Here is a 9753-nt window from a genome sequence, read left to right on the forward strand (position 1 = left end):
AATTTGTTACCGTGACTATATTTTTATAATATTCAGCACTACTTTAGTTTCTATTACTTTGTAAAATTAGTTACAGGTACTTCAATTGCAAAAGTTGCCAAATTTATAGTTGCTGGAATTATTTTGTTTTCTATCAGTGTGACAGAGACGAATAATTGGACATAAGTACGTTTTTGTTATTAAAATTTATTGGTACAATATTATGTTTCATATTTTATAATTTTTGTTATTAATATTTATTAGATAAACACAAAGAAAATATGAATATTTTATACGCGGAAAAAATATTCTAAATTTTGGTAAATAAATATTTATTTGAATAGTACCAAAACTAATATATATATATATATAATAATAAAAAGTAATAAATATTTACTAAATATGAAGATATATCTATTTAGTACACAAGAATCATTAATTTGTTTTAACAGTCTTTTTTTATTGAATAAATATTTATTTACTGTAAATAAACGTTTAGTTGGCACTGTTTAAATAGATATTTATTAAATAGATATTTATTAAAATTTAGTACATTTTTTTAACAAATAGTTTGCATTTATTTTTAACTGTTTAATTAATTAATTGTGATCGAAACTGACTGTGTCACACTTAATGCTAATTTGAACAACAATTTTTTTTACAAAGTAAAAATTTACAAGTGTAGTTTAAGATCAAGTGGAAATGAAGATCAACTTGTGATTTAACTTCTATTCTCTTGAACGAGGATGCAAGTGCATTCTCTAGCATCCTCCTGGAGTGCCTGCTATCAAAATCCAGGAAGTCCTCGTCAAGTACAATCGTCCGAACGATTGTCTCACAGTACGATCGTGCCGGTCTATCCCTGATAGTTGTACGCCTATTGCCATATATTATCATCGATATTACTCTAATCGTCTCTATATATTGATGTATGTTCGATTATAAACATCGGCGTAGTTGATGCGTTATAATCACGAGACGAACGATCAGCGTCGTTACAAGATGCAATTTTCTACTTATAGGGAAATTAGCATCGCGTAACGGACACAATCAAGGACGTGGCATTAAAATGCAACGCAAAATGCAAATACGATTTTGTTGTCGATATGTTACACTACTACCGAGCGACACGAGGTCGGAGAAAGAAAAATCTATCAGGATGTAACGAGGTATAATGATAAACGTCTTTGATAATGAACGGAGGTCTCGTTTTCTCGTATGTTATGAAACGTGTTTGTATGAGGGGAATTGCATATATATCTCAAAAATTGGTTCATTCTAGCAGATGTATCACTCATTTGCTATAACAATAATATAACTCAAAAATTGTGATTTTTTTAGTTGCTTGCAAAAAAGAATGAATTAACATAAAAAAGAAAAGAAAAACATACTTTGAAAGTATTTTTATTTCTCTATAATCATTTATTACATCAAAGTTGCATTTCAAAATTAAAATTACAGAATTTCAATGATTTAAAATATTCAAACTCATTTTCTGGAAAACTTCGTATTTTTTACTTGTGACGTTGTCGTTATAATAAATCAACTATATGCTGGCGCTTTAAATAGTGTATTCATCAAACTGGAGCAATTGTGATCAATGGCGCGCGGTTTCATATATTAGAGATGTAATGAATGGAAACTGTATACAAGATGCCTCATTTTATTATAACGCATTTTAATAATAAATCTTTTGGTATAAATATTCCTCGGATTGATACGCCGAGACACGAATAATTTCTCAAATCAGAAATAATTGAAAAAATAAAAATCTTTTCATAGATTAAATTTATATTAAGATAGATTAAAACTGAAAAACTAAATAAAAAATTACTTACATAAAAATTACCTATTAATGCACATTGAGAAAAAGATATACTTCAAAATTTATTTATGAGTAATATATTTATCTCACTAAAATATATTTTTAAATATGGTGAAATAAAATTTTATTCTTAGCAAATAAACCATATATTTTATTATTTACAATTAATGAGATATATTTTACAAAAAAAATATTTCGTTATCATAATTAAATTTTTTCATAACTAATAAATATCGAAGAAAACGCCGTAAATAACATTTGCTTCGCAATATTTCGATTCATTTTTCTCTCAATACACATGGCTAAGAAGATATCTATATCGAGCTCGTTAAACAAAACCCATCATTACGATCATATAGAAGTGAAATGTTATCCATTCGGAAAATATCGAAAACAATAAAATCGTACTAAAACACTTACCATAAGTTGCTTCGATAGGCGATCCAGAGTGACGACGCATCGATCCAAAATCAAAAGTTTACGTTATCCAGCTCACGTGTGAGTTTCAGAGTGACCTCTAGAGTGGAAGTATCACTGTGCCATTTGGCGGAGGACGCGTTGGGATCCACCGAATGTGGTGTCGGTAGATGCAGCCGATATCTGGTGGAATCGCGACTAGTTTTATGCGTCGGGCAGATTTACAGCCTTGTAAAATTGTCAAAAAGGGGTAGACGCTCAGTTCCATCGGAATCAAACGTGATTGCGACGGCAGAGGCGAGCTTCGCTCTCCTTCTGTCACGCGGATCACACTAATAAATTCCCGGTCGTGGTCACCTCACCTTGGACTGCGCACGTCAATCGCCTCAGATTCCACGGAGAGCTCGACTTTTTCCCGCATTTCCTGGGGCAATTTCACCAGCACCGACAGCCACTCACAGGACGCCGTGCTCGGCGTTTTAAAGCCCATCTAAATAACAATTCGTCCGTCTTCAAGGCCGCGATTCACACGTAACGTGTCCAGTGAAATAAATTCTCTTTCCGCGAAGTCACCGGCTTTGCGAGAGAGAATAATCAAGAGATTCTAGACATGTGTTATCTTGGCCATATTTCTTTACGGTAATCTATTTTTCCAGGAAAATTGCATACATTTTAATTTTTAAAGCGCAATCCGAGACCAATGTATATATTTTCATTTTTTAATTAAGAAATCAATGTATTATGGGCTCGAAATTTTAAAACGAAATAATTAAAAAAGGATTACGAGTCAAGCAGGATTGTCGTGCTGTAAAAACAATATATTCTTCATTTACATCAAAAACGTTTCGACTCACATCTTCAGTGTACATACTTCAAATTGGTCAGTATATGATAATTTCAGATATTAGTGGCTAATTATTTAATGTCTAAGGAAGAAACAAGCAAATCGTTATCGTTAACAAAGAAATAATCGCAAATGAGACAGTTTGACAGATACATTTGAAAAATATTGTTAAATTTATAACACGACTATCCTGCTTGGCTCGTAGTCCTTTTTTAATTATTTCATTTTTTAAATTAAATTAGCATCTTATTGTTTCATTTCTTTACGTTTTTCTTCGTTAGTTTTTATTGACTTTGAAGCATGGAAATTTTATTGACTTGCAGCATGGAAATATAATATATAAATTTTGGTCTTTGAAGAAAATACCGATTTATCATTTATTTTATTTTACTTATTCTTACACATAAAATATTCTCGAACTTTCAAAAAAATACAATACAGAACTTGAAATTGAATGATCCATCATTTCTCATTAAATCTACGATAAGAATAAACTACGATATGTATAAACATATAAGAATATATATAAGAATGAACTATGTATAACATATCATTATAGTTTAGTCATATCATAGATTTAATGATAAATGATGGATCATTCGATTTGGAGTTCTGTATCTGTATTGTATTTTTTTGAAAGTTTGAGAATATTTTATTTGTATAAGCATAAGTTAAATCAAATATGTAGATGTTAAATCTGTACTTTTCTTCAGAGGTGAAAATTTTTGTATTTATTGTATAATATGAGCGTTTCATAATGCTCAAAGTTGTATCAAAGCCTTATTTAATTGTTACCAAAAAGAGACTCACTCCTAAATAAACATCTTCAGCTGTCACTGCCTGTTTAAACTTCATCTCGTATTCGGGCACCTTTCTAGGGTCGTAATCCTGCAAGCTCTGAGTGTCAACCGCCTCCGAGGGATGCCAAATATCGTCACCTTTGCTTTGCAGGAGTGCATGAGGTCCCAAATGATCCTGGGGAGGATCACTCGGCGTGCCAATATCACTAGGTCCTTACAGGCAAATATTTTATTAGCCATCTTCTTAATCATCTCGTTTTTGCCTTTCGCACAAATCTCCCGCACAAATAATGACTAATAACGTTACATTGTCTCGAGAATAACGCATGATAACATCACCTGGAGGCGGCGCGTAAACTGCTTAACGGTAATTTAAAAACGGATGTGTAACGATGATTTATAATTAAACGTAACTGCGAATTGAGAATCGCACGAGTCCTATTAAAATTAATGATTGACAGCGCGAATATAACTTGCAATGCGGTTTCATTGGGTGCTGCATCGGATCATTTATAAAGCGTTACGTCGATAATATTACCGGTTTGCGAAGAGGAAATCGAAATATGCTTATAAAACTCGCGGTACACGTTTAATTCTCAGCGCAATTACGTATTACGAACCTAATAAGGGGGAGGATGTAATTCTGCTATAGGCGTATTCAGAGGATTCATCCTCCCCGCTAAATTGTTTTTATTTTTTCATTTTTAATTAAAAAAAAATATTACTTTTAACTTTAAATAAATTTTTTGTTGTCACATAAGATATATATTTTTTCCTTTCCGTTATGATCATGTAGATAATTTTTGAAACTTTTATTAGTTAAACTTTAACAAAATATCATAATTTTAATAATATTTAGTAAAGTTTCTCATCTAGGAGGCCATTCTCTTTTCTAAATTTTTTAAAATTTTTTTTCTCAGAAAGATAATCGTGAATATTTTGTATGTAATAATATATAATAACAATTGCAATATTAAAGAACTATACATTTAATTTTTTATATAAATGTATTTTACCTATATTGTTGTCAGAAGAAAATATTTAAAAGTTATGACTTATAAATCTTAATATTTTTCCTATTCAGGAAGAAGATATTCTACGTTCTAAAATATTTAAAAAAGCGATTCATTAATGCAAAAAATGCTGTTTATACGATAACAAAAATCAGAATTGAAACTCCCCTCTCCGAAAAAAATCTTAGATACATCCATGAATTTTACGCTATCTACACGAAATACTTAAGACAAAAGCATTATAAAAAATTCTCTTTATATCATTTCGTTGTCGCAAGTTTCAAGTTTGCGAATGTATTATAAATAAAAAATGCAAATTAAATAATCAAAAATACGCGAATAATAAACGCTCGCGCATGCGAGTGTGTATGGAACTGTTGTATTTGCTAATTAATTGCGTTTTCGCCAGGCTAAATAATATCCCAAACAATACATCGAATTAAACGTAACGATACAATGAGATTTTCAGTTCGGAAATACATTGGGCTTCACCCGGCTTGAAATTGCACAGGGGAAATTAGCCATCGTGCGACGCCGATTGTTTTAACAGCAACAATTTTACCGGGTGTATCTCCATAATTAATCAGTCGTAAAACGTAAACTCACCCAACTTCCTCGCACCCGCCTGCGGTAGATCATTCTCGCTGTCGGAGTCGTCCTTCGATGGACAAATTAAATTTTGGAGAGCCTGTAAATCTGCCGGACTGAAATAGCCGTCCATCGCGAATATTATATACGCACGGAATATTACCTGAAGCTCACACTTTCTCTGCTACAACATGCTACATCGCGTAGCCCGCAACAACAAATTAACGTCGCTATGGCGACGAACTCGCGGTTACCTAATAAGGTCGATTCGAAATTTACTCGGTCGAAAAATTCCACGCTTGACGTTGCGCGGCGTCGAAACTATTTATCTATGTATTAAATTGAATATGTAACAGCCGTTCTCTCGATCGGAGAACAATTTCAATCGCGTATTATGAAGACGAAAATAAAAATGGTCGGACGCCATATGGCTGTAGTACGTTTGATGATTTTTTTTTTAAATTTAACTTCAATAATTTTTATTGTGTAATTAAAAAATATATTCATATGTATGTATATAAGTATATATATGTACAACGTAAAAATAGATAGAATATAAGCAAAACGTGATAAATAGACATGAAATGAAAAATTAAAGGCAATATTCATATTCCAATCTTATATTTAAGATTGTTTTAAGTTTGGTCTCAAGACTTTATTTAATGAAATAATCATACAGTATTTCGAAATTATAAACGATGTAAACGACTTAAGACGATCTTAACTATAAGATTAGATTATAAATATCGACCTGAGATTGATTTCAAATCGCAAATTTCGATTAACTTAATAATCTGTGAATTACGCGAATAAATTATGATTAATTTATCGAATAATATTTGTACATATAACATACTCTATCTAAAAAGTTATACGAGCGATTTTTTCTTGAACAAGTAATGCCATTTTCTTGAATAACTATGGCACCTTTTAATTAGTACCAATATTAAATTATTTGTATTGATTTTCTTTTACGACGTTACAAGCAATGACTGCGTTCAGCAGAAAAAGCAGCTTTGCAACTGTTGTAAAATCCTTGAATATGATATTGGTTTATACATTTAGATCCAATGAGGAACTAAGAGCAAGACCAATCATATTAGAGAATTTTATAACAGTTACTGCATAAAAAGCTGCTTTTTCTGCTGAACGCAGCCAATGTTTCAAGAATCACATATGAGTTTCGTTAGATTTTTTCCCTTAGAAAAATTTTCGTAACAGAATAGCGTGTTGTCAAATTTTATCTCAAAAATTCAAACCTGGGAATTGGGCAACCTTAGATTCGTATTTTGAAACAAATTTTGTTTTAAAATTCATACTTGGATTCATCTCAGGGGAAGCAAAATCAATCAAAGTAAAGGCGACAAAATCCAAAATCAAGTTGGTCGCTTTCTTTGATACGGATGATTCTTTGATCCTCGAAATGAAAAATTCAAATATAAGGAACGCGTTTTGATATTTTGGGCATCTAGACGAATTGACTTCGAAATAGCCTTCAATATGACAAACGCATTGAAAACTATTTTAAAAAGTGACTTACACTGTGCAAAAGCTTCCAACGGTTAAAAGACATTCTGAGCATTGAAGTCAGGAGGAACTATGTTGTGTGTGGTTTTAATAACTTTATTGTTTTACATATGGAAAGGAAAAAGATTACGATAACGAATTACGATAATAAAATGCAAATATATTTATATATAGTTATAAAAATTTTATCATAAGTAGTTTTGCTGATTAAATAATCGTCGATTAATCCTCCGAAACTGACGCCAAAATTTGTAACAGTTACTTTGTATGACGCTTTGTATGACCTATTTAATTTATGTTAATTAAAAGGCACTAATTAATTTCAAGGAACTAAAATGACATAATTTCATATAAAAAAGAATATAAATTATAAATGCTTATTTTAATACGACTAATCTAAATTTACAGATTAACATATAAAGAAAATTAAATTGATATTTCTGACAAATTTAATATTAAAAAATTAAATTATTTAACATTTTTACGACAAGATTTATAATTTAGTGGGTCTAATAGACCCACTGTCAGCTCCGAAGGATTAAATTAATCCCGAGTTTGAGTAAAGTCACTCTCAAAGTCTGCGCTTCTGCCAATTAAATTTTATGGTAAGCATCCCTCATAAAAAAGAAAGCTTTTAAAGAGTCTTCAATGTAGGAAAATGTGAAAATAAAAAAAAATAAAATTTAAGAAATTTTTAATTAAATTATACGATGTAAAGAAGAACGACACTTATGATCTTTAAATAGATTTCAAGAGACCGAATGAGAATAATTCATCTAAAAAAGAAATGTATTTTGCATGTAAAAATTATGTATAATATATTCAATCTTATTTATTCAAGATTGTTTAAATAAGCATTTGAGACGTTATTTTATTACGATTATTTTATAGAAATAGTTTCGTAATAAAATTTAAAACGATTTTAAATATAAAATCAGTCTGTGAATATCGATCGGTGTTTAATTCGTTTTTTAATCACATTTAAAAATCTATCTGCAACAAAAGATCTATCGCATACGTGATAATAATTCGAAACACTTGTCGCTTCCTGCGGAAATTGCGTTCCGATCCATCGCAATCGCTCGCAGCGAGAATGAGATGCATCTCACGCACTTTAATCGAGGAACCTGAAATCTGAAACCAAAAAACGCGCAAAACGTCTCCTGTGCGGTGTGCCGCATGTGCGATCACGTGCAGTCGGACCAACGTAACGGTGTCCAGTGTCGTTGAGGAGGAAAGTTCCATGATAAAGACAAGGGTATGCTCTTGCGCATCGTAACGCCAGACAACCAATGGCTGCGTTCAGCAGACTCAACAGTTTTGCAACCGTTTTATGATTGTCTGCTGAGATAGGACCATTCTTCTAGATCTAAAAGTATGATCCAATTAGCGCGAAGGAAACTTCCAACAGTTGCAAAACAAACGTTCTGCTGAACGCACCCAATGGCTGCGTTCAGCAGACTCAACAGTTTTGCAACCGTTTTATGATTGTCTGCTGAGATAGGACCATTCTTCTAGATCTAAAAGTATGATCCAATCAGCGCGAAGGAAACTTCCAACAGTTGCAAAACAAACGTTCTGCTGAACGCAGCCATTGAGAATTGCAGCCAGATACGTCATCATTACGCGGCAAATTCAAATGGTTAAAAATGAAATAAATCACGATAGCGTCAATACATTAAGATAAGGAAAGGATTTTATGAAAATGATGAGTGATAAGTATAAATTTGTGATGTCACAATTCGTTTATAACATTGTATTCGACAATACTAATGATTTTTATCATAATTCATATTTACTTCATTCCTGCATACTTCACGCCACTTTGCAGCAATTTTTTCGTCTTTTGGAAATCTAAAAAATTTTAACGTTTTCTTTTTCATTTTTCGGTAACTATTTTTGCACCCTTTCACTGCACAAGCATTCATTGCAGCCAAAATTTTTATTCAAACAATAAGTATATATAATAACTGTTTTCGCGAGAAAACAGAATTTCCACAACGTCACGCGTAGCCATATTTTAGTCGGCCGAAGTGGTCCGAATGTAACCGAGATTACACGAATGTGACGTAAGCTGGCTGCTACGCAAAGGTTTTCTAAATTCATCCATCGGATGAGCATACCCTTGTCTTTATACCATGGAAAGTCCTATGTATAACGAGAAGCGACATTGACGTCCGAGTTTCTGATTGGCAGTCTGATATGTATTTTGATTAGGTATCCCCTCCTAAGTGAAGTAGCCATATTGTGACCAGCAGTTATATAAGCCTTAAGTAATTGGCTAATTTTTTTACAGCTTAAGGCTTAAAATATCTATTGTAGATCTAAAGTAATGAAATACAGAGCTCACTCCGCTAACGGAGTCAACGGAGTACAATGGCTGCGTTCGGAAACACCCGAGTGCTCTCGGGTATCGTCTTATCCTTGTTTAACACTAGGTGAATAACAAGGATAAAATACACGGGGACATTCGGATGATGTTCCGAACGCAGCCAATGTTGGTGGTTGGAGTATGTTTAGTTTACGACACTGGAGTGATCGAAACATGGCGGTGTAGGGAGTGATGGTAGGGATCCGATCTGGACCCCTATTCTGTAACTGTCTTTACACGCCCACTGACAGTTGTCGGTGTCGTTGCGCAGATATTTTATATGATGAAAAAACTGCGCAACGACACTGACAACTCGGTAGGCCTGTAAAACAGTCACAGAATAGCGTCCCTGGGCCTCTATTCTGTAAGTCCGGATCTACAATAGGTGT

At 32.6% G+C, this 9753-nt stretch overlaps 1 protein-coding gene across 2 annotated transcripts; it reads right to left on the reverse strand.

Annotated features, from left to right (window-relative positions):
* Nucleotides 1-676: 676 nt before the first annotated feature.
* On the reverse strand, nt 677-5651 carry Dnaaf6 (Dynein axonemal assembly factor 6). 2 transcript variants are annotated; one of them, XR_001936956.1, is made up of 5 exons: nt 5485-5651; nt 3876-4078; nt 2584-2711; nt 2225-2404; nt 677-856 (listed from the first exon to the last, which is right to left on the reverse strand). XR_001936956.1 is itself a non-coding variant. In XM_018459318.1 (4 exons), the coding sequence occupies exons 1-4, from the start codon at nt 5597-5599 to the stop codon at nt 2275-2277; spliced, it is 576 nt and encodes a 191-aa protein (XP_018314820.1). In that variant the 5' UTR covers nt 5600-5651; the 3' UTR covers nt 2184-2274. The 2 variants fall into 2 exon arrangements, 1 of the variants encoding a protein (XP_018314820.1); XM_018459318.1 differs by lacking the exon at nt 677-856 and having other exon boundaries at nt 2184-2404.
* Nucleotides 5652-9753: the final 4102 nt, after the last annotated feature.

Source organism: Mycetomoellerius zeteki, unplaced genomic scaffold (genome assembly GCF_001594055.1).
Source record: "Mycetomoellerius zeteki isolate Tzet28-1 unplaced genomic scaffold, Tzet1.0 scaffold82, whole genome shotgun sequence".
Taxonomy (NCBI): domain Eukaryota; kingdom Metazoa; phylum Arthropoda; class Insecta; order Hymenoptera; family Formicidae; genus Mycetomoellerius; species Mycetomoellerius zeteki.

What these genes read in the sequence shown, in the direction of transcription:
- Dnaaf6 (XM_018459318.1), bottom strand. Translation starts at nt 5,599, where the DNA reads ATGGACGGCTATTTCAGTCCGGCAGATTTACAGGCTCTCCAAAATTTA. An exon ending in GGCGGGTGCGAGGAAGTTGG is followed by an intron (nt 4,079 to 5,484) that starts GTGAGTTTACGT and finishes TTTGCCTGTAAG; the next exon opens with GACCTAGTGATATTGGCACG. An exon ending in ATTGACGTGCGCAGTCCAAG is followed by an intron (nt 2,405 to 2,583) that starts GTGAGGTGACCA and finishes CGATTCCACCAG; the next exon opens with ATATCGGCTGCATCTACCGA.